General features: G+C 63.0%; 1 protein-coding gene across 2 annotated transcripts in view; it reads right to left on the bottom strand.

Annotated features, from left to right (window-relative positions):
- The window catches only part of Phf21b (PHD finger protein 21B), a 56,612-nt gene extending 34,812 nt beyond the window's left edge, over window positions 1-21,800 (bottom strand). The window contains exons 1-2 of one of the 2 annotated variants that reach the window (XM_070022713.1): window positions 21,629-21,800; window positions 20,862-20,927 (exon numbers count right to left, since the gene is read on the bottom strand). In XM_070022713.1, the coding sequence (XP_069878814.1) occupies window positions 20,862-20,927; window positions 21,629-21,682 (120 nt within the window). In that variant the 5' untranslated portion in view covers window positions 21,683-21,800. Of the gene's footprint in view, window positions 1-20,861; window positions 20,928-21,088; window positions 21,381-21,628 lie in introns of those variants that run through there. The other variant, XM_070022714.1, reaches the window with a different exon arrangement.
- Window positions 21,801-24,552: the final 2,752 nt, after the last annotated feature.

A 24,552-nucleotide genomic window follows, 5' to 3' on the forward strand; every position in this document is an offset into this window, starting at 1 on the left:
ACCAGGCAGTGTGGTGGTGAGGAGGGCCACAGTGGGGCTCTGGGTCACCTCCAGCCAGTCCAAAATGTGCGCGTGACGCAGGCCACACACACACACAGACACACACACAGAGACACACACACAGAGACACACACATACACACGGCACCCCTCCAGTCACTAGATGCTAACAAGCAGGACCGGACAGGTGGCCTGCCCACCCGGCTGCCAGCCCGGCCGCCTGCCTGCCTGCCCGCCCAGCCTCTTCACACCCTCATCCCTCTCTGCACACAGTCAGGGCTGCTGGGGCGGTGGCATCTGGTGCTGTCCGTGGTGCTGAACAGTGGGGCTCTCCACCCCCTGCCACAGGCTCCACTTCTACGCTGCCCAGGAGAGGGCACTCATCCATCCTCCCTCATTTCCAGATTGTGTCTGTTAGATACAGACACAGATGTGGGTTTGTGCCCCCTGAGGGGGGGAAAGGCAAAATTACAACTCAGGCTTCACAATTTACACACCTGCTCTCCTGCCTCTGGAATTTATAGAACTTCTTCCTGGGGGCAGCCAGCTGTGCCTACCCTGGGCACGAGCACTCAGTGCAGCTGAGCACCAGTCCTCGGCACGGAGCGCCACGCTGGACACGGAAGCCCACACCCCACCACAGGCCGCCGCTGCTGGGCTGCAATCATCACTCCCGACTTCCCATGATCTACCACGCGTGTCTATCTAAAAAGGACTCTTCTGCGTTGCATGACTTTGCACATTATGGGAACAGATACATGAATAATTTTCCAGCAACTTCCTTTCTGGACTCAACTCCATGTCCCCAAGATTCACTGCCGCGATGTCCCAGGACCAGGGCCTTTCCTGCCGCGGCCACAGACACAGCGTGGCGGGTCGCCTCCATCTTGCCGCCCTGGCCCACGGGGCCCCTCTGCTTACTTGGGTTCCCCCTGGCTTCTCAGAATCCCAGGCCTGGCATCCTGCAGCTCTCGTCAGGATAGACACCTGGTAGGGTCTCTGGCTGTGGGACATGCGCATCTCAGGCTGCATTCGGTGACTTTACATCTCCTTGGTTCTCAATCTTCTAACACCAACGCTCGTGGGCTCACCAGCCTGGCACTGCCATCATTCCGCATGGAGACGGCATCCCTGTGGCTTTCATCCATGGACACGGGAGAGGCCGGGCCGATATTGTCACACCTGGCCCACTGGGCCCTCCCCTCAGAAGGCCCAGCCCTGACTCTGCTGGAGGACTCAAGGCCACCAGGTTTCAGTCCAAGGAGCAAAGGAGCATGGTGGGCCAGTGGCGCACATGGACTCTGTGGAAAGCCACTACCCCTGGAGATCCTGGGCGAGACAGAGCCATGCTACCGTATGGAGAAAATGGACCAGTTCCCTCCAGGAGCTCAACCTCCCACCCCAGGCCCTGGGCAGCCCAGACCGAGTCCTGTTCAGAGAAAGACTCCGGGTCCATGCCCATCCCCACTCGCAGCTGTGGGTTCTGAAACATCTCACCAAACCCTACAGGATGCACCTGTTTTCTGTGCCTGGGTTTCCAAATCAGTCAGGGGTCTCTGGAGGAACAGAACCCACAGAAGAGAACGTGAAAATAACGACAAAGTGGGTTATGGGATTGCATGATCGGAGGCCCGAAGCCAACAAGGCCAGAGAGCCCCGGAGCACTCAGCCAAGACGCTGACCAGGCGGGAGGCCTGGACGCTGCCTGGAGACTGGTTGGTGTGGGTCCACACTGAAAGGCGGAAGAAGCTGGAGTCTGACACCCATGGAGATGGCCACACAGCAGACACTGCTCAGAAAGGGTGGAGGGTTGTGGGCACTGAACACTGGCTGGCTGCCTCCTCCTTCCTTTGTTCCACCTGAGCTCCCAGCCCATTGGATGGTGCTGCCTGTACTCAGCATGGTCTTTCATTGGCTGTCCCACATGCCTGTTATCTCTGGACACACCTAAATAGACACACCCAGAAGTGCTTTAACCAACCTAGCTTCCCCCACCCAGTCAAGTTGACAATCAAGATGAACCACCAAGCCTCTGAAATAGCTCCTTGCACTTTCCTTTTTTCTAATTGGGGTGAAATTTGCGTTACACCAAAGAACTCTCTAAAGTCGTGGCATTTGGTACACCTCCTCTACCTGCTCCCTAAACCTCCCCTCCCCCGGGGACCTTCAGAAGGCTGGGGGCTGGGCACAGTAGCATCCTGGGCACAGCAGCCTGCGTGTGTCCTCATCTGTTTGCAGTTGCTGATGAGACCAAGGTAACGTGCTCACATGAGATCACGGGTCTTCATGTAGCTTTGCAGGGTAACTGGGACCAAAGTGTCCTGATCAGGGACCAGAACATTCCTGATAAATGAGACCAGGAGTGTCCTAGCCACCAGACAGGGCCATGTTTCAAGAGGGGCCAAAGATACTGGAGTGAATGTGTTTGGGGGTCTAGAAGAGACACAGGGTATGAGGGGAGTAAAGTGCTAGTTCAAGTGCTGGAGGGGCCAGGCTCCCCAGCTGGCGGAACCCAGCCACCCAAACACCACGAAGTCAGCACAAAGGCATCTCCTGCACGTGACTAAGACCTCAGACCTGACCACAGCGGGGCTGGAGGCCGGTGCCCCAGGGAGCGAGGTCCCTTCACAAGGGACCTCCTTGCCACACCTGCCACTCCTCACGGCACCCCGGGTCATCAGCGCAGCTAATCACCACTAATCGTAAAAGCGTTTCTGTCTTGCTGCTCATACGTTTAGACTTGCTAATCAGACCCTTCCACCTTGCCATGCTGCCTCCACACAGTTCTGCAAAACAAGAAGTAAATGCCTCCTGAGCGCTGCTATGGTCTCTGCGGAGATGCAGGACACAGAAGGAACCTGAGGGAGAGCCAGCTGGAAGGACGCGAGCTTCCCATCCAACGAGACCCTGGCCACATTTGCTCAGCACCTTTCCTGCACCTTTCCACAGCCCCCGCCTCCGCCATCTCCAGCTGACCCTGGCTGGGCCAGCGGCGCCGTCTCTGATCCTGTGAGCTGTGAGCTCCCTCTTTCCCTCACCAAGGTAGGGCACACCCACCTGCCATAGGCTGGCTCTGAGCATGCTGAGGCGGGCCCCAGGCTTGCGATCTGTTTGCCCAGAGCGCCTCTCCCGAGGCCCAGCAGGGAGCAGGGGCACAGGAAGGCTTGGCTCAGTGAGCCCCAGCCTGAGGACCGCACCGGCTCTCCTTAGCGCAGGAACCGCTTAGAGCCCGGCATTCACGTGTGTGAGACCTGCCATGTCTCCAAGGCAGGCCTGGCCCTGCACCTGGGCCCCTCCAGAAAGCAGGGTGGGACTGGCACCTCCAAGGCCACACAGGGACCGAGGAAGAAACGTGGCGGATGACGGCAGGGCAGCAGCCAGGGCACTCCACTCAAGGACACACTGGAGTGGCTCTAGAATTCTGGAATGGAAACTGACCAAGAGGTGGCCGTGAATGCAACCTAGTATTAATGCATCCGTTGCTACGGCAGTCTTGCAGAGGGCTGACTCACCCGCACACCCACCCCACTGTCCAGTCTGGGGCTGTGCTGCCCAGGGGTGACGGCATGCCCCACGTACCCCTTGACCCCCGTGCCTTTGCAAACGCCATCTCCGCCGGGCATGGGCAGACAAGGGCACTGGCCGGGGGCCTGGCTGCTCGCCTGCTCCTGCCTGACTCGGCTAGACCAAGGCACGTGCCCTCTTGGGGTAGGGGAACTCTGGATCATCTGGCCCTGCTCCCCCTGTGCCAGCTCTCAGGCCTGCTTATCACAGGGCTCACGTCCGTGAGGGAAGGAGCCTTCCTGAGGCTGGCCCAGGCGAGGCTGTGGCAGGAAGGAACAAGCACCGAGCACCAACTTAGAGCGGCGGCAGGCACGGCTCACAGTCCTGCGAGGCCGGGGTTCCTAGCCCCATCTCACAGTCAAGGAGCCCGGGAGGGGAGGAGCAGCCTCTCAGAGTGCCTAGCCGCCAGCTGGTCCACGCCCGTGTGCTGCCCACTGCTCCCCAGGACCCCAACCCCGCAGCCACAGCACATGCTGAGGCGCGGCCACACTGCGCGTGTGCACAGCTACACAAAGGCCCTGCGCACGCGCAGAGCTACACAAAACCACGCCCCAAATGGAGTGAAGCTGTAGGTCTCAATGAACTTCAGACTTGGTGTGTGTCTGGCAATGATTTGTAACAAGGTTTACAGGAAGGGGGAGACTTCAGAGTTTGTTGTGATTTTTATCTGGAAATCAACGCTTGTTTTTTTACGCAGCTCGTTAGGAGCAAGCAGGCAGCAGGTTCTATCCGGAGGGGGCACCGGGGTGATGGGGGAATCTGGAAGGGGACAATGTCCCCTGTGGCTATGGGTCAGGCTAGCCCTAGGAAATGGAACTCCCACGGGCAAAACAAACCCAGTTGGACCGAGACACAGAAAGGAGCCCAGCTCTCCTCAGTCCCCTCACTGAACCGCACCTGGGAGGTCAGCCATTCTTGGCCACGGGCCCGGGGACCTCGCTGACTCCAGGAGAGGCCGTGGTGCGCACACACCCTCCAGCGCACTGCAGGCCCTGCAGGGGAAGGCAGGCAGACGGAGGCAGCGCCAGCTGTGGGCTGGGAGCACCCCTGACACCCGCGCCAGCCGTCTCCCCCACGAGCCCAGGCCCAGGCCCAGCTTAGGTCCTTCTCATACTTTTGCATTAAAAAAAAAAAAAAGGAACAAGAACTACGTTTTAAAATCTAACCTAAGAAAACCAAGAGATGAGCAGAACCAGCCCCACACCAAGCCGTAAGTCACAGCACGGAGCCTTGTCCCTGCCCCGCTGCCCAGTCACAGCCTTTGAGCCATCACACAACCACTAATACCTGCATGGGCCTGCGCAGCATGCAGAGGCGCTAGCCAGGAAAGTCAGGCGTAAGATTCCATGCCTCGCTAGAGCCGGAAGGCCCCCGGGAACTGGAAATTAGGTTCCTTCCACACTCCCATCTTCCCGGTCTTTCCTAACTTCAGTAAGGCATGAGCCGCCACTGTCACCACCATCATCATGATCACCACCATCACCATCATCATCACCACCTCTAATCCTCATACTACCATCACATTACCACCATCACCACCACCATCAGCTCCCCTATTATCATCAAGATCACCATCACATCAGTAGCACCACCATCATTATCACCATCGTCACCACCATCATCATCAATCACCACGTTACCATCATGATAAATCAGAACTCATCATCCTCATCACAACAGCCAGCTCTTCGATGACAGTATCACAAGACTTGAAAGATGCAGTAAGGACCGACAAGCCTGACACCTACCCCTGACCGCTTGTCAGGTGTCAGAGAAAGGGTTAGCCTCTCACTCAGAGCCGGAATCCCAAAACTCCAGGGCCTCCAGAAGCTCATGGAAACGTGATACAAAACAGGAGCCCTGGGCCCAGGGGTGGAGCCTCTGGCCTCCTAAGGACAGGGCAGAGGCCGGGGTGGCACCGGGCGCAGAGGAGCTGGAGGCCCAGATCCTGAGACCACCTGGACTGCGGTAGCTCAGACTGTGGTAGCTCACAGTTAGAACTCTATCACAGAATGGTGTTAAGCACAGTAAAGAAAGTACCAATGCGTAATGCTTATTTGCATCTATATTCTGCTCCATGAGTCACCACTTTAATTTGTGGGGTGAGGAAATGATTGGCTGTTTTTCACTGAAAGCTTCATTTCCCAAGGAAACTCACATGCAGAGTGCATTCTGTTCCTTTTATTGCCACCTGCACCCTCAGCATTACCTACGAGCATGTCGCAGAGCGGTGACCCAGGGACACCCAGAACACGAGCCTGGGACCTTCCAGGCGACAGTGATGGTAAAGCACAGGCCGTGCCCGGAAAACGGTACGGGAATGCAGAGCCAGAGTTCTGCATTGTGGAGTCCCAGGGGCTCCAAACTCATGGCGGCGACCGTTTGTGGTTGACACATGTCACCGCTCAGCACGCATCACCACGTTCTAAAGTTACCTAGTGACTTTAGAACTTTTCACGCTTTTGCTTCTCCATTACACACACACACACATACACACACACACACACACACACACACACACACACACACACACACAGTGGGGGAGGGGAGAAGGATGAATGGGAGGTATCCAAGATGCACTGTACTCATAATCTGATAAGTACAACTACCTAAACATATAATTTGAAAAGAATTGTAAGACTTCTCAGTCTCTGCCTCCTCCACTCATACTGTGAGTCATGCAGCCTCACAAGGCCACCAACCAAAGAAGTGGTTAATAAATGGCGATTACCACCACCACCCCTGATGTGACCATGACCATCATCACCACCACCACCACAAGCAGGACACCACCATGACCACCACCATGACCACCGCCACCATCGGAACCACCACCACCACCATCACCATGACCATCATCACCACCACCACCACAAGCAGGACACCACCATGACCACCACCATGACCACCGCCACCATCGGAACCACCACCACCACCATCACCATGACCATCACCACCACCACCACCACCACAAGCAAGATGCCACCGCCACCACCACCATGTCCACCACCATGACCACCGCCACCATTGGATCACCACCACCACCACCACAAGCAAGACGTCACCACAACCACACACCATGACCACCACCACCACCATGACCACCACCACCATGACCACCACCACCACCGCCACCATCGGAACCACCACAGGCATCCCCATCCAGTCCCTGACTCCATAACTGAGACCAGTGTTGCCATCACAAGCATTACTGCCATCAAAACCAACACCAACCGTGCCATCAGAATCACCACCCCCCCCATCCCGTCCAAGTGAATCCTGAGGCCCCTTTTCAAGGGGAAAGAGGGGGATCAAGGTCTTGGGTCTTGGGCTAAGGACTGGATCTTGTTCAAACAAAACCAGAGGGCAGCCCCAGCAGGGGAGCTGTCCTGGGCAAAGGCCTAGTGGCCATCAGTGCTCACGAGGTCCAGGAGGTGGTTGGGCGATGAGGCTGAAGAAATCCAGGCAGGTCAGGAAAAGGCCCATCTGTTCGCTTCAACTAGTTCTTTCCATTTTATCCTCAAGCCTGTGACTTCCGGGCTGTGTTCCCTGGAACCCCGGGTATCTGCGTGTGCAGTGATCCCCCAGAGGGACCGGTGGGGAGAGGCCAGGCGCACAGGGGACCCCAGCCTCAGCAAAGGGGCTCCCCGCTCAAGCTCACACTTCGATGGGAGGTCAGGTGGCATCTGGAACACCTGCAGTAGGTGGCAGCATTGGAGCACTTAAGGGCTGGACCTCAGAAAACCGACACCGCAGCAATGCAGACGCAGGTGAGAGGAATGGCCACGGCAGGCACCATGCGGCGGCCCGTCGGGAAGTCGACCCAGCCTTGCTCATGGGCCCGCCCCGCCCCCACCACGGGCTCCATCCTCACCCTGGGCCGGGCCCCACTGTGGGCTCTAAGGGCCGACAGCATGGAGAGTTAGGCAGGCTCAGGGCTCTGACGGGGAAAGTCCGGCCCTGAGGGCACAGAGCACAGGGCTGGCACCTCTCAGTCTTCTCCATGTGCTGAAGGACAGCAGCACCGCCGACAGCCCACCAGGCATGTCCACAGACCTGGGGGCCATGGTGAGCCGTGAGCCACGAGCCACAGGCTCTGCTTCTAAGACACTTGTCAAATGCTGACCGGTTTCCTGCCATTCTGTCTGTGACCAGGAGCTCCCTGTCCCTGTCCCCAAGGCAAGGCCGTTCCAGCCCTGGACCACACCCACTTCTTGGGAGGGCCACGTTGTTCGGAAGTAAGTCAGATTCCTTCTATGATCTATGCCCGACAGCTGATGGGGAGGGAGGAAGGTGGGGGGGAGGAAAAAGAGAGACAGACAGACAGAAACAGAGCTAGAGACAGAGCAAGCCGGAGCCGGTCAGCCTTCACCTCCAGCTTTTCCACCGGACAGCCCCCGATACACGCTGCATCCCCTCTGGGGAGCCACTCGCGCCTGTGTTCATCACGGGAAGAGACACACACGGAGCAGAAATCACAGACATCGGCAGACGCCTTGACCGGTCCCGCACGGACCTCTCAAGGACACATGGGGCCGTGCTCAGGTGTGAAAGGACCTTTCAGAGCCCACGAGCCTGCCCACCCTCTGTGTCCACTTCTCCCAACCATCCCAGGCTCCCCCAGCCGCTGGTCCATGGAGAACCCCGGGCAGCCCTGGGCCAGCCCATCGGAACAGCCCGTGGCAGCAGCCTGGGGTTACCATGCATTTCCCCACACCGGGGTCCCAGCTCAGCCCGTGGCAGCAGCCTGGGGTTACCATGCATCTCCCCACGCCGGGGTCCCAGCTCAGCCCGTGGCAGCAGCCTGGGGTTAGCACGCATCTCCCCACGCCGGGGTCCCAGCTCAGCCCGTGGCAGCAGCCTGGGGTTACCATGCATCTCCCCACGCCGGGGTCCCAGCTCAGCCCGTGGCAGCAGCCTGGGGTTACCATGCATCTCCCCACGCCGGGGTCCCAGCTCAGCCCTGGTGGACAGGTCCTTGTCACAGCCACTTCACTAACGAGGAAACTGGGGCGACACGTGCGGCAAAGCCACCCACGCGGCTCCCTGGAAGCCGCCCCGCCCTGGGGGGTGTCTGTGCTTCTCCCTGCAGACCGCCAGCCAGGAGGAAGCCATGTGTGACCTGAAGCTGCCCCTACCCCATCCCGTGTTCATTTGCCTCCACACAGCCTTCCTCATTACCGAGGGAAAAACCAGGGTGAAACCCGGGGCTGGCGGCTTTTGGAAACAGCCTTCGCAGACTAGCAAGCTCTCTGGTGAGCCGAAGCAGGAGTGGTGCACCCGGTTTCTGGGATGTTCCTCTTCCAATGCTTAAACCCACTGCCAGGTAACAGGCTGTGAAAATCAGCCCTGCACCACTCACAATGGCGTGAGGGAGCGCGCACTGTGAGGGAGCACGCACATACACATGCACACACACATGCACGCACATGCACACACGCGCACGCATACACACACACTCACGTGCACGCATATACACACATGCACCTGCATGCACACTCACACACACTCACACGTGTGCACACATGCACTCACACGCGTGCACACATGCACTCACACGTGTGCACACGTGCACTCACGCATATACACACATGCGCGTGCATGCACACACTCACACGTGTGCACACACGCACACGCATGCACTCACGCGTGCAGTGTCTGGTGCAAGCTGGGCTTGGCCCCTCCCCCCACACGCTGGCAGAGGTATTCTTCCTGTAATCTCAAAACAGGCCTTACTTGGAAATGGGGCCCTCACAGATGCAGTCAGGTGGGCTGAGGACACACTGGACCAGGGCGGTCCCTAAATCCAACGGTGCCTAAGTCATAAGAGGAGAAAAAGCACAGAAGACAAGAGAGCAGTGAGGCCGGAGCAAAACGTCCACAGGCCAAAGAGCGCTGGGACCCCAAAGCCGAGGGGCGGGGGAGAGGACCTCTTCCAGAACCTTCCGAGGTAGGAAGCACGGCTCCGCAGGCGCAGCACACTGTCTGACCTCTGGCCGTGGGAACTATGAGGACACACGCTGGACGCTTCACCCCCAGTCTGGCAGCCTAGAAACAGGCGAGGGCAAGAGGGCAGTCTGTGCTCAGGCAGGGGCTGCAGGCTGAGGGGCAGCCAGGCTGGGCGTGTGGAGGCTCCCGTCCCAGGCCCCCTTCCCCTCCCGGCGCCCCCCAGTCCGCACCCACAGGAGCCCCTCGGTAACCGATCCCCACATTCAGGCTGCTGAGACGAGAGGCGCACACACCAAGTCTCTGTCCAGGTAAAAACCCAGAGCCAGGCGTGCTGGGCGGGCGCGGATGATCTCTGAGGCTGGCTGCAGCCCAGCGCAGGACGCCAGCCCAACACGGCCCATCTCTCGGGCTCAGGCCGCACCCCCTCTACCTGGTGCCCCAGCTGGCAAGGCCCTGCACCCCGTACCCCATTTACCTTTCCATCAACTCAACAAAGCTAAAGAGAAGCCATGGTGTCTGGAAAGCAGGCAGAAGCACTCTCCCCCGGGGAGGGGTTTGGGGAGGAGGTTGTGGGGAAGGGACGTGAGGAGCGGGTATAGATGACTGCATGATGCGCGCAGCCACACCAGGAGGTGATAAAATGTGTTGCTAAGATACAAGTGGCAAAGAAGTTCATTAAAGGACACTTCACACCGGCTGTCAGACTTCTTACTTGGTATGGACCCTCGTGTTCAGAATTAGATCCACAGTAGGAGACATTCAAGTCCACTCAGCACATTAATAAAATAACTTCATTGAGACACTGATGGGGGGCGGGGTGCTGCGGGACCGAGTCCCGCATCCGAGTCCCACCTGCTTACCTAAATGGGAAAGAGTGCTCTAGCTGTGTGATCCACTAGATTCACTTCACAGAATCTCACACCAGGACTGTGGAATTGCTAAACCTCGGAACCTAGAATCTTCCAGAGCCTCAAGTCGACAGTGTGTGAACCTTAGGGCTCATTACAAAGACAAGACTGAGCACCCCAGTACTTCCTCCGCATGGCAGGGCCCGAGCACCCCAGAACCTCCTCAGCATGGGGGTCTAACTGCCCAGGGACCTCCCAGCCTTACAGGGCTGGAGCATCCCAGCATCCGGTCACAGGCCCAGTGCCCGGGTGGCAGGGCCATCATGGGAACCAGCCGGGAGGAGGTTCAAGGCCCTGCTGAGGGTCAGATGTCCACCCCACCCCGCTGGGCTGGGAGGTGACAGACACACGGCGCTGCAGGACTGAGCCTCTGGCCAGAAGCACAGGAGAGGCCGAGGTGCGCTGTCCCACATCCACACGCGAGCAGACCCACAGAAGTACAGATCACTGACCGTGGGAGAGGCCGAGGTGCGCCCTCCCAGCACAGTCTAGAGATCTGAAGCCAGAACCTCAGTGTCAGGGCCAAGCGCCCTGGTCTGACTTCAACTCCTGGAGGCCAGGGCAGGTGGCGGGTCAAGTCAAAGTCCCCAGCGACTAGATCCCCCTGAGCAGCGCTGGCTGCCAGCCCAGCATCGCCTTCCCCAGGCCTCCGCGCCCACCCGCCTGCCGCTCACCGTGGGGAAAACGCCCCACTTCCCTCAGCCTGTCTAAGGACTCTGGGCTCCGTCATGCCCACACTCCCTCCTCCAGCCACAGCGGCCCCCAGCAGACACCACTCTACCCTCTGCCTGCCACACACTCTTCCCCGAGAGCCACCGAGCCCTCTCGCCCTCTTGTGTAGGCTGTGGTGCCAATGCTGCCCGTCCCCGCCCCCACCACAGGCCCCCCCACGCTCCCGCTCTCACCCCCATTCCGACCCCATGGGAACCGTGTGCTCCCCAGCCTGCTGAAACCAGGCCCACCAGCAGCCTATCCGGTCCACAGCCACCGGACTGGTGCCCTTCAGAACATGGGGACACCAGCCTGTGTCCAAGATCTGCAGCTAATCTGATCCGTGCTACACCAACACACACTTCCACAACACACCAGCCCTGCTAAAGTAGCCCGTCTCTCACTAGTGTAGGTTAGCAGTCAACTGCTCTGGACATGCAGCAGCCATTCTGGAAGCCCCTAGGATGCACCTAGGGCCCTGGTCACAGGGGTGCTGGGCAGGGCTCAGGACTTTCCTCCAAGGAGCTGACTGACCTCCAGGACAGCGCTGCATGTAGAAAACTCAGCCCACAGAACCCTGCTGTGGAAACAGACCCAGGATCCTCGGGGGCCACAGAAAGGCAGGTGAAGCCCGGATTCTTGGGCCGGATCTGGTCCCCATGTGTAAATCTTCTGCCCTACCCCAGGTGCAGCCTCAGTTTCCCCTGGATAGGGCAAGGGGCTTTCCAGTCCTTTTCAGCCAAGCCCGGGGACTCTGTGGGAACACAGACCCTCCATTTCTACCCCAAATCTAGGCTCCCATCTCCGCAAGGAACACACCATGCTGTGGAGACCAAAAGCAACTCAGGTGTCTGCGGTCACTAAAGAGCCAAGGTCAGCCGGGCGCCAGTCCTCACGCCCGTCACCCTCGCTACGCAGGAGGCTGAGATGAGGATCATGGTTTGAAGCCAGCCAGGGCTGGAAAATCCAATGAATCGCAGAAAAAGCCAGAAGTGGGGCTGGGAAGGTCATCGGGCCTGCCCCAGCTACTCTACTTCAGGCTGAGGATCTTGACTGTGCCCTGGATAGAATGTCACCAACGCCCCCCTCTGCGAACACACCACTGCAAAAGCAGGCCAAGAAACGGAAAGAACGAGACGTAGCGTGCCAGGGAGGCGCGGGCCACGGGCCCGCCTGGCCGCTGGCCGCCAGGGGCCACGGGAGGCCGCAAGCAGAAGGAAGCCGCGTCAGCAGCTTCTCCCCACAGCAAGGCAGAGCTGCCCCACAATCGGGAACCGCGAGGGAAGCAAAACACAACCGTCCCCAAAGCACATTCTTCCTTTGAAGAACAGAGGCCGTTGGAGACAATCCTGAAATTAAAACCTCAGCGCCAGCTGCCAACGCAGAGCGTGGGATGGTCTGGGGGTCAGCAAGGCCGGCCGACACGAGGAAGGGGGTGCCCCGAGCTCTGGGGTCAGCTCTCCCAGGGCCGCAGGCAGGCTTCTACCACAGCCCTCCCTCCTGACCCCGGCTGACCCAGCCCCGACCTGCTGGCCACCAGGAGAGGAGATGCCGCCCGGTAGAAAGTTCTACATGTCCTCTTCTGAGGGAGACTCCTGCCATGATGATCATGTCACCGATTTACCTGGCATCATCCCTGGTACAGGGACTCCGTTAACTCTGTGTGTGTGTGTATTGGCACTAGGGCTTGAACTCAGGGCATGGGTGTGTATGTGTGTGTGTGTGTGTGTGTACGTGTGTGTATGTGTGTATTGGCACTGGGGCTTGAACTTAGGGCATGGGTGTGTGTGTGTGTGTATTGGCACTGGGGCTTGAACTCAGGGCCTGGGTGTGTGTGTGTGTGTGTGTGTGTGTGTGTGTGTGTGTGTGTGTGTGTGTGTGTGTGTGTGTGTGTGTGTGTGTGTGTGTGTGTGTGTGTGTGTGTGTGTGTGTGTGTGTGTTGGCACTGGGGCTTGAACTCGGTGCTCTCCCGTACCTTTTGCATTCAAGACTAATGCTCCACCGCTTGAACTATAACTACTCCAGGTTTTTTGGTGGTTAATTGGAGATAAGAGCCTGGGCTGGCTTTGAACCTCGATCCTCAGATTTCAGCCTCCTGAGTAGCTAGGATAACGGGCGTGAGTCACCAGCGCCCGGCTAAGCCCAACTTTTGACACCCATAGCACTGTCCTCTCTCCCATACCAGCCAGCCAGCCGGCACAGGAATGAAGCTCCAACAGCCTGGAGTCAACAGCTCAGAACCTCTCTCTCCTTGGGCCCCAGTGGTTTTAGCTCCTCCTAAACAACCATGTTAACCGCAAGGCCCCCCACCCCCAGGTGCCCTGTGGACTGGTCAGACCCAGAGAGCCTAAAGCAATCAGAGCCCCGGCAACGCGGAGCACCGTCAGAAGAGAGGCCACAGCCCCCTCGGGACCCGCACTGGTGTGCCACCTCCTCGACTCCCTGTCACTTCTCCACGCTAACCACGGCTGGGCGCTCGCTGACCGGCTGGAGACACAGCGATCCACCTTCCACCCGTGAGCCGGGCCCCCGGGGCAGGCACTGCTGGAGAAGACCTGGTGTGAAACTCTGGTCCGTCCAACTGAGAAACCCTCGGGAGACAAGCGCTGCAGCCTTCTGAGTGGCACCTTTTGCAGGGGAGAGCAGGGGCTGAACCCCAACCTGGGCCCGCAGACCCCCAAGAGGCCTCCCACAGATGACGGACCGGGATGGCAGGCAGCAGCTCAAGGGGGCAAAGAGGCGGGAGCCAGAGACGAGGTTCCTGAAGAGAGGCTAAGAGGAGCCGCGCCGTTCCCCGGGGCGGCGCCACCCGGCTGCCTTCCGAGGCATCTCACTGGAAAGACCCACACTTAACTGAGAGGAGTTTAAAGGGGCTCAGAGACCAACTCTGCCCTGGTAGAAAAAGGTGGCCCAGCTGGCACCAGCGACCTTTCCCAGAGGCGGCCGGTGAGCTGACTCGCAAGCGTGGGGGCCTGCAGCAGGGCACCCCCATGTCACAGCAAGCCGCACGGGGTGGGCACTGGCAGGCTCGCCCCCCTCAGCCCTGTTTCCCCGGGGTGGGGGAGGGGGGCCTGGTTACCGCGCTGCTGCATTGCTGACAGGAAGCGGCACTGGAGGCACTGGAGGCTCGCTGGCTTTCCCGCCCGCTCCCCCAGAGCTGCCTGATTGCTTCCCACAGCAGCAGCTTGCCAGACGCTGCGCAGACGCCTGCTGCCCTGACTGCATGGAACATGGTCTCTGGCAGGCTTGAAAGGTGAGACATCCCCTCCCCACCACCTCCGTGTCCCCAGGATCTGCTGCGAGCCCCTCAAATACCCTGAGCTGTACTCAAAGGACGTCCACAGCCCCTTGTCAAGTATGAAAAGCATGTTTAGAAATAGTGTGTTGTACAGAGCACCTAGCGCTAAGCACCCCAGGACTCGACAGCGCTGTCCACAAGACAGTGGATGTAAGGGAAGGAAAGCCTACATTAATCAGCTAGTCATTCATGTGAACTTTAAAACAGACCTGTGCCGTGAATTTCCCAACAGGCACAGGTTACTGTTATAACGAAAATGTTTTCAGACGTAGAATTCTTGCCAAGCACTGGTGGCTCAGGCCCTTGGGAGCCTGAGATCTGAGGACTGCAGTTCAAAGCCAGCCCAGGCAGGAAAGTGTGAGACTCCTTATCTCCAATTAACCACCAAAAAGCTAAAAGTGGAGTTGTGGTTCAAATGGTAGACCAGAGCACGAGCCCTGAGCAAAAAACCTGAGGGACAGCACCCAGGCCCTAAGTTCAAGCCCAGACCAGCCAAAAAAAGAAAAGAATTTTCAATTAGCTGTGGTAATGCACGTCTATAATCTCGGTACTCAGAAGGCTGAGGCAAGCATTCAAGCCCAACCTGGCCTACACAGCAAAACTCTGCTGGTAGAGCGCTCGCCTTGAGCTGAAGAGCTGAGGGACAGCGCCCAGGCCCAGACCCAAAAAAAAAAAAAAGTAGCATTCTCCTTACCTGCTAAATGTTAGTACAGGGCATAAAACAGATGCTTCCTCTCGCTGTTTGTTTTTCTGGGGGGAGCGCTTGTCATGGTCTTGAACTCGGGGCCTAGATGCTGTCCCTGAGCTTTTCTGCTCAAAGCCAGTACGCTGCCACTTGAGGCACCACTCCACACTCCTGGCTTTTTTCTGGTTAATTGGAGACTTTCCTTCCTGTGCTAGCTTTGAACTGCAATCTTCAGCTCTAAGCTTCCTGATTAGCTGGATGAAAGGTGTGAGCCATTGGAGCCCAGCATCTTCCTCTCACTTTTACAGCATAATCCTGGACTGATTTTTACATACTCTAGATGTTTCATATATATCATGAAACCTGCCAAGAGGTATCACTATAAATATATTCACTACTTAAAATTGACAACGTAAAATTGACTAAATGAAAATACGATTAGTAAGTATATCTGAGGATTAATGTTACCCACATGCATGCATACACAGACACAGACACAGACACACATACACACCATCACCCCTGCGAGAGCCTCTGCGGATGAGGAAAATCTAAGCAGCCGTGGGCTACGGGGCTGTGACCTCCTTCATCCTGGAGCCTCTGCCCCCCCCCCCCCCCCCCGCGCGGCAGACGATCCTGCCTCGTGCCAGGCCTTCTGCAGGAGCCACAGCTTAGCATGCCACCTGTCTGCCTGCCAGCGCTCTCCTCTCGTATTGGCTGCTTGAAGACCCTCTAGTACCCCACCCCTCACTTGTAGGTTGGGGACCTGTCCTGCAGCTCTGCCTGGCACACCAACCCTGCGGTCACGTGGCCCAGGACTCCTCAGGAGAGGAACACACAGGATCAGGAGATCAAAACGAGCAGTGCCCAGCACTCTAAGGCCAGGACACACTGGGGGCACCAGAGTTGCTGAAAAGACAAGGGCTGTGCAGACAGCCCCACCTCCCTTCCCGAGGACAGACAGCAGGGACCACAGGGGTTCCACCCCCGGGCACTGGAGAATGGAGGAGCACAGAGGGGGGCACTGTCATGGTGGCCCGGCTTAAGACAGACACTCTGTACAAGTGTCACCAGATGAAGCCACAGACGTCCCTCAACAAGGCAAGTGGCTAATCAGAAGCAAGGCCTGCTCACCCCCAAGACAGCCACAGACACACGCCGCAGGTACCGTTCCTGGAAGGTCCAGAACTGGGGGCTCTGCGGTACGGGAGCTTAGGGCTGTGAAAACAGCACCTGAGGGCCGGCTTCAAGGTGACGAAAACGCTCTAAAACGGAGGTGGCGGTGGCTCGGCTGCCTGTCAAAACTCTTGTGCAGCACCCTTGTGGCGGGTGCAAGGGCGTGTGAACTGAAGCTCAGTGTCACTGTGTCTGTTGGAACTGAACTCAAGAAGCTCCTAGAACCTTCCAGGAAAGGACAGTTGGCAGGCCTTGGCACAGGAGAGAGGCTGGAAAGAAGAGCTGTGTTCCCAGAAGATGGCTTTGAAGAAAGAACATCCTTTGACCAAGAGCTGACCACTGGAGCGGGGGCTTGGAGTAAGACCACACCGCAGCGGGCTTACTCAGGGCCTTGTTCAGGGGGCCTTGGAGTGGAGTCTCGGGGTTTGGCATGGCTGGTGAGTCAGGCAGCAGACGTGATTCAGCCCTGGTGAACATCACATACATAATACCTTTCAAGAAGACAGACTTTAGCTGGGCACCGGTGGCTCCAGCCTGTAATCCAAGCTACTCAAGAAGCTGAGATGTGAAGATGGTGGTTCAAAGCCAGCATGGGCAGGATACGAGACTGTTATCTAATAAACTACTCAAGAAAGCTGGAAGTGGCACTGTGGCTCCGGTGGTCGAACACTAGCCTGTAGCAAAAGGAGCTCAGGGGCAGTGCAGTGTGCAGGCCCAGAGTTCAAGCCCAAGACTAGCAAAAAAAATCCTAAGGCAGGTGGTTTTCTGCTAACCTAAGGCCCTCAATGGGATTAAGGCTAGATAGGGATTTTTTTTGCCAGTCCCAAGGGCATTATACCTGAGCTGCTATTGCTCAAGGTTAGCGCTCTACCGCTTGAGGCACAGTGCCACTTCCAGCTTTTTGTTTATGTGCTACTGAGGAATAGAACCCAGGCATTATGTATGCTAAGTGAGCACTCTACCACTGAGCCACATTTCTAGCCCACAGACAGGGAATTTATCTCCATCTGGCCAACAAGCTATGGACTTCTAGGAGTGCTTTAAACACTTGTCACTATTCCTAAAAGTTAAAAAGAAAAATCCCAGTATCAAGGGCATGAACGGGAAATTGATGGCTGGGAGCTAAAAGGCATTATGCACCTGCTATTATCAATCTAACAGAGACCGATAAAGGGGTCATCTGTTCATTTTACTATCTCGTTCACCACCTGTGCATGCACCTTTAATTGAAACTTAGTCTTCATATCTGATATTAGGCAGGGCAAGTGCAGAAAAGCACCTCTGCAGGTGGATGGAGATGGTTAAGACTTTTCCTTACCAACTCTAGAAAGGAATTCTAACTTCCCAGTGTGTGTGTGTGGGGGGGGGGGGGGGAGATAACTGATCCACAAGCTTTTCCACGGCTCCAGGTTTGGGGTGCCTAAGTAAAGCCTCTTCAAAGCCCAGTCATCTTCAAGTGTGCTTTATGACCTTTCCAGCCAACCTGCCAATCACCGCCCAAGTCTGCCAAGGAGCAGGAGGGGGGGGGGGCCAATCTAAGTCCATGCGGCTGGCGGTGGGGGGGGTCGGAGGTGGGGGGGTCGGAGGTGGGGGTGGGGGTGGGTCAGAGGTGGAGAGGGCGGAGGTGAGCTCCGCAGGGGGGGATCAGAGGTGAGATTCAGGGGGGGGGGTCGGAGGTGAGATTCGCGGGGTGGGGGGTCGGAGGTGGGCTCCGCGGGGTGGGGGGTCGGAGGTGAGATTCACGGGGTGGGGGGTCGGAGGTGGGCTTCGCGGGGTGGGGGGTCGGAGGTGAGATTCACGGGGGGGGGGTCGGAGGTGAGATTCGCGGGGTGGGGGGTCGGAGGTGAGATTCACGGGGGGGGGGGTCGGAGGTGAGATTCACGGGGTGGGGGGTCGGAGGTGGGCTCCGCGGGGTGGGGGGTCGGAGGTGAGATTCACGGGGGGGGGGGGTCGGAGGTGAGATTCACGGGGTGGGGGGTCGGAGATGGGCTTCGCGGGGTGGGAGGGGTCGGAGGTGGGCTCCCGGGGGGGGGTCGGAGGTGAGCTCAGCGGGGTGGGGGGTCAGAGGTGAGATTCGCGGGGTGGGGGGTCGGAGGTGGGCTCCCGGGGTGGGGGGTCGGAGGTGGGCTCCCGGGGTGGGGGGTCGGAGGTGGGCTCCCGGGGTGGGGGGTCGGAGGTGGGCTCCCGGGGTGGGGGTCGGAGGTGGGCTCCCGGGGTGGGGTGGGGGGTCGGAGGTGGGCTCCCGGGGTGGGGGGTCGGAGGTGGGCTCCCGGGGTGGGGGGTCGGAGGTGGGCTCCCGGGGTGGGGGTCGGAGGTGGGCTCCCGGGGTGGGGGGTCGGAGGTGGGCTCCCGGGGTGGGGGTCGGAGGTGGGCTCCCGGGGTGGGGTGGGGGGTCGGAGGTGGGCTCCCGGGGTGGGCGCCGGCCTGCCCTCCCTCGGACGGGTCCTTGTTTGCAAATGCAGGCGCAGAAACAGACAAAGCCGGCGGCGGGCGGCCAGGGCGCGAGGCGCGCTTCTCGGAGGGGAAGGGTCTCGGCGGCCCTTCCTTCCGTGCCGTCCGTCCTTTCCCGCGTCCGTCCGTCCCTCCGTCCGGAGGTGCCCGGCATGGGCGGCCCGGTGGAGGGCGCTCGGCCCGCATTTCCCAACCCCGGCGCGCCGGACCTCCACTGCCACCGGAGGGTCCGGCAGCCTGGACCCCCGCGCCGCCCGCCACCGGCACGGGCACCGGCAGGGGGCACGGGCACGGGCACCGGCACTGGCATGGGCACCGGCACGGGCACCGGGCAGGGGCGGCGGGCCGGCTTCTCCGCTCTGCTCCACGCCCGGGCGCCGGGCGCGCCCCGGGACCCCGGGCCCGATGTGCGGGAGCATTGTTTTTTAAGGAAGGTGTCGGCGGCGCCCCGTCCCCGCATCCCCGTCTCCGCTCCCCGTCCCCGCGTCCCCGGTCTCCGCTCCCCGGTCTCCGCTCCCCGTCCCCGCGTCCCCGCTCCCCGCCCCGGGTCTCCGCTCCCCGTCCCCGGGCTCCGCTCCCTGTCCCCGCGTCCCCGTCCCCGCGTCCCCGGTCTCCGCTCCCCGTCCCCGGTCTCCGCTCCCCGTCCCCGCGTCCCCGGTCTCCCCGTCCCCGGTCTCCGCTCCCCGGTCTCCGCTCCCGTCCCCGCGTCCCCGGTCTCCGCTCCCCGGTCTCCGCTCCCGTCCCCGGTCTCCGCTCCCGTCCCCGGTCTCCGCTCCCCGGTCTCCGCTCCCCGGTCTCCGCTCCCGTCCCCGGTCTCCGCTCCCGTCCCCGGTCTCCGCTCCCCGGTCTCCGCTCCCCGGTCTCCGCTCCCGTCCCCGCGCTCCGCGAAGGTCCTCCGGCCCCGCCCCCTCCAAAAGCCGCCCGGGAGGGATCGGAGTGGCAGGAGTGCCCGACTCCGCCGGGAGGGGAAGCGCACCGTCCCGCCACTCTCCAACTTTAAAGACTCGACCGCGAGCCCCGGCCTCCCCGGCCTCCGCGGCCTCCCCCGGCCTCCCCGGGCTCGGGCGCCCGGCCCGGAATCCCAGCGGAGGTGGGGGGGGAACCGGCGTCGGGGCGGGGGAGAGGGGGGCCGGGTCGTCCAAGTTCGGCGCGGGTGGCGGCGCGGGTGCCGGCATTCCGTGGGGAGAGCGATGGATGGCGGGCGGGGGGGGGGGGGGGGGCGAGGGGACCCCCGCGACGGAGAGGGCGGGGCAGAGCCGGAGGGGGCGGGGCAAAGCTGGGGGCGGGGCAGAGCCGGGAGGGGGCGGGGCAGAGCCGGGAGGGGCGGGGCAGAGCCGGGAGGGGCGGGGCAGAGCTGGGAGGGGCGGGGCATATCTGGGGGCGGGGCGATAGGAGGGGCGGGCAGGGCCGGGAGGGGGGCAGGCGGGGAGCAGGGGCGGGGCGGGGGCGGGGCCGCCCGCTGCCTCGGCGATCCGGGCGCGCCATTGGCCGCGGGCTGGAGGGCCGCGCTGGGCGGCGCGGGCCGGGCGCGGGGGCGGGGCCGGGCCGGCGGGGAGGCGGCGGCGGCGCGGGCGCGCGGAGCCCCGGCGGCGGCGGCATCTGCTCGCGGGCCGCGGCCCGGCGCAACTCCGGTCACAATGGACAACTTTGCCTCCCCCGCGCCGCGCCCCCCGCGCGGGAGCGGCGCCCGGCCCCGCCTCCCCGGAGGCCCCGAGAGCAAAGTTGGGGCAGAACTGGGGGACCCCGGGGCGCCGTTCTTTTGTTCCCCGAGAGCTGGCGTCCGGCTCCCAGCGAGAAAAAGTGAAGCCGGCGAGGGGGAGGGGCGGGGCGGCCGGAGCCCGGAGCCGCTCTCAAGTAGTTTGGGGCGCCCCCCGCGCCCGCACCCCACCCCGGGGCCAGGGCGGGGGCGCCACGCCGAGGGAATTTCCTCCTCCCAAAAACATGTCCACCCGCTCAAAATGGACGCCGGCGGCTCGGCGGGGCGGCCGGGCTCGGGCCGCCGCCGGGCTCCCCGCCCCGGCTCGGTCTCTCCGGGGGCGGCCCCCGCGGGAGCGGCGTGCGCGCCCGGCGGCCCCGGCGGCCCCGGCGGCCCGGCTCCCGGCGCGGACGGCCCCGCTTACTTGCTTGTCGCCGAGCGCTGCGATCCGCGGCTGCCTCTCGTGGAGCTGCTTCTTGAGGTCGCCGTTCTGCGGAGACACGGAGGGGGGCTCAGGCCCGGCGGGGCGCCCGGGGCCCCGCGCCGCCCCCGGGGACCCCGCGGGCCGGGCCGGCCGCCGCGCGCCTCCAAGTTTCCCGGGCCGCGTCCCGCGCGGCGGCCGGGCAGCGCCGCCCGAGCCGAGCCGCTTACCTGTGGCTGCCGCCTCATCGGGGCAGCTCGCCGGCGGGGCGGGGGCCCGGCACCCGGCGGCGCGCCCCGAGCCGCGCAAGTTTGCAGGCCCGGGGTGCGGGTGCGAGTGCGTGCGAGTGCGGGCCGGGGCGGGGGGAGGAACAAAGAGCCAAGTAAACACGGCGAGCCCGTGCCGAGCGAGGCTCATAAATATGCAAGTCGCGTCCTAATCTCCCCGACACACACGCGCTCACGCGCGCTCACACGCGCTCACACGCGCGCACGCCGCGGGGCCGGCCGCCACGCCGCCGCGCTCCCCACAACGGTCGCCAAAACTACTTTGGCGGCGCCGGGAGGGGGCGCGGGGCCGGGCCGGGCCGGGGCCGCCTCCCGCAGACCCCGAGGCGAGCGGGAGCGGAGCCGGTCGGGGCCCGCCGGGCCCGCACGGGGGGAGGGGGCCGCGGTCCGGGCTGCGCGCGCAGCGCCCCGGCCCGGGGCAGGCGCGGGGGAGGGCCCCCCGCCCGGGGACGCGGGGCCGGCCCGGGCGCCCTCCCCGCCTACCTGGCGGCGCGCGAGTTCCGCGGCGAGCGCCTCGGGCCGGCCCCGCAGCTCCATCCCGGCAACTTGGGCGGCACTTTGCGCTCACTTTGGCCCGGGCCGCGGACAAGTTGCGCGGCCCGGAGGTGGCGGCCGGGCGGGGGGGCGCCGGGCCCCCTCCACACCCCGGGGGCGGGGGCCGGCCACAGGGTGGGGAGCGCCCCGGCGTGCGCCCGCGGTCGCCCCAACTCCTCAGACTGCCGGGCGAGCGGCGCCGGGGCCCCGGGCGGCCGCCGCGGCTCGGCTCATGGCTCCCCGCACCCCGCGCTGGGAGCCCCGCGCCCCCGCGCGCGCCCCGCCGCCGCGGCCCCCGCCGTCCGCCGGCAGGGACTATAGTTCCTCCGGCGCGCGCGCCGGGATCTCGCTGAGCCTCGGCAAAGTTGTGATGCGGCCCGATGCTAATTCGGCAGTGCCCGGATGGAGCGCGCCGAGGCGGCAGGGGGCGGGCCGGAGCCCTCCGCCGGCCCCGCCCCCGCCCCGCCCCTCGCGCGCCTGCGCACTGTCGCCCCGCCGCGGCCGGGCGCCCGCCAGCCGAGAACAAAAGTGCCGGCGAAGCGGCGTGCGGGGAGTCCGGCGGCCCCGCGGCCCCGGCCCAGCTCGGGGAGCACGGGGCCCGCACCCCTCTCGGCCCACTCCGTCCCTGCCCCCGCGGGGCGAGGCCGCGGCCGCCGGGCTCTCCCGGCGCGGCTCTCCTCACGCTCACAAGCGCGGTCGCGGCGGGTGCCGCCCGCCCTGGCACCGTCGCCCCGGGCCGGGCCCGCGCCGGGCGGGGTGACGGCCCCCACGGAGGCTGCGGCGTCGAGGCCCGGCAGCCTCCTGGCCGCTCCCGGCTTCACCTCCGGGCACGAAAAATGAGTTTCCTGGGTTGTTTGGGGGGCTGATTTTTAGGACCAGGCTGCCAAGGGGAGCGGCGGCGCCCGGCCCCGCCCCGTCCTCACCGGCCCCGCCCCGCCGCCCTGGCCCCGCCCCGGGATCGGCCCCGTCCCTCCCTCACCTCGGCCCCCGTCCTCGCCGGCCCCGCCCCGTCCCGTCCTCACCGCCCAGGCCCCGGCCTGCCGCCCTGGCCCCGCCCCTCCCTCACCTCGGCCCCGCCCTCGCCGCCCTGGCCCCGCCCCTCCCTCACCTCGGCCCCGCCCTCGCCGCCCTGGCCCCGCCCCTCCCTCACCTCGGCCCCGCCCTCGCCGCCCTGGCCCCGCCCCTCCCTCACCTCGGCCCCGTCCTCGCCGCCCAGGCCCCGCCCCGGGATCGGCCCCTCCACCTCGGCCCCGCTGCCCTGGCCCCGCCCCTCCCTCACCTCGGCCCCGCCCTCGCCGCCTGGCCCCGCCCCCGGCTCAGCCCCGCCCTCGCCGCCCTGGCCCCGCCCTCGCCACCTGGCCCGATCCCCGGTTCGGCCCCGCTCCCGGCTCAGCACCGCCCTGGCCCCGCCCTCACCTCGGCCCCGCCCTCGCCGCCCTGGCCCCGCCCCTCCCTCACCTCGGCCCCAGCCCTCGCCGCCTGGCCCGACCCTCGGTTCGGCCCCGCCCCCGGCTCAGCACCGCCCTGGCCCCGCCCTCACCTCGGCTCCGCCCTCGCCGCCCTGGCCCCGCCCCTCCCTCACCTCGGCTCCGCCCTCGCCGCCTGGCCCGACCCTCGGTTTGGCCCCGCCCCCGCCGCCCTGGCCCCGCCCTCGCCGCCTGGCCCGATCCCCGGTTCGGCCCCGCCCCCGGCTCAGCCCCGCCCCCGCCGCCCTGGCCGGGTCCCACCGCCCAGGCCCCGCCCCCAGGCCCCGCCCCGCCCACGGAGAGGCCTCCTCCGTCCCCGCCCAGCTGCGCCCGGAGTGAGCTGCTTCGAGCAGGCAGCCCTCAGCCCGTCCTGCCCGCACGAGGATTCGATCTCCCTTCGGCTCCAGGATGGTGCTCTTCTACTCGAGGCCCACCCGCACTTCCAGAAGGTAGGCGTGTCGCGGAGGTTTCCTGCCGCCTTCGGTGACAGGTGAGAGCCGCCGGCCCTGACCCCACCGGGAACAGCAATCGGGACAGCATCGGGCTTCCGGGCCCCGGCCTCCCCTCCGGTGTCGGAGCCTGTAGTTCCAAATGGAAGAGCACGCTGGGCACCCCGCGCCCACCCGAGTCCCGGCCGCGTCGGCTGCTGAAGTTACGGCCATCGTCACCCCCGCTGTCACCTCCCGGATCCTGCTGACAGACAGACGTTGGCTTCATTTTAATCCCTTGCTAAACCCCTCGAGAGTCAGGACTGTCAGCCCTTGTACAGATGAGGCGCCGAGGCCGACGTGGGCTGGAAGCGATGTTTCTCCTCCGTGAATCTAAGTCAGACGCGCGCCCGGCCTCCGCCATGGTGTCCAGGCCGAGCGGGGTGTGCACCCTGGGCGCAGGGCCGTGGGCTGCGCCGCGGTGGCCGGCCGGGAAGGGGAGCTGGGCTGGCAGCCGCGGCGTTTCCACTCCCCAGGGAGGACGCAGGTAAAGACCTGTCACTGCACACGCAGGCGCCAGCAAGAATCGTAGTTGTTAGTAACATTTATAATGTGTGAGAAAATGTGAGCATCCTGCGTCCCAAATGTCAGCCCCAGGCCAGGTCAGAGAAAGATTTCTAAGCAACCTCTTCCCCAACAATGCTACCAAAAGAATAGCATTCCCACCCGAAGCCCAGAACTAAGGTGGCAGCAATTCAGAACCCACACCTGCAGGACTGCTAAACCCAGGACCAGGAGGGGGCCGTCCCAGGACCAGGACCAGGAGGGGGCCGTCCCAGGACCAGGAGGGGGCCGTAGCAACCTCCCTTTGCTGCCTGAGCCCAGCACCTGGCACAGCACTCCAACTGGATGCCTGCAGGCTTCTGTGTGCTTTTGCACATGTGTGTGCAAGGAACGCTTCTACTTTAACCCAAAGAAA

This window comes from Dipodomys merriami, unplaced genomic scaffold (genome assembly GCF_024711535.1).
Source record: "Dipodomys merriami isolate MVZ:Mamm:240054 unplaced genomic scaffold, mDipMer1.0.p SCAF_1513, whole genome shotgun sequence".
In the NCBI taxonomy this organism is placed as follows: domain Eukaryota; kingdom Metazoa; phylum Chordata; class Mammalia; order Rodentia; family Heteromyidae; genus Dipodomys; species Dipodomys merriami.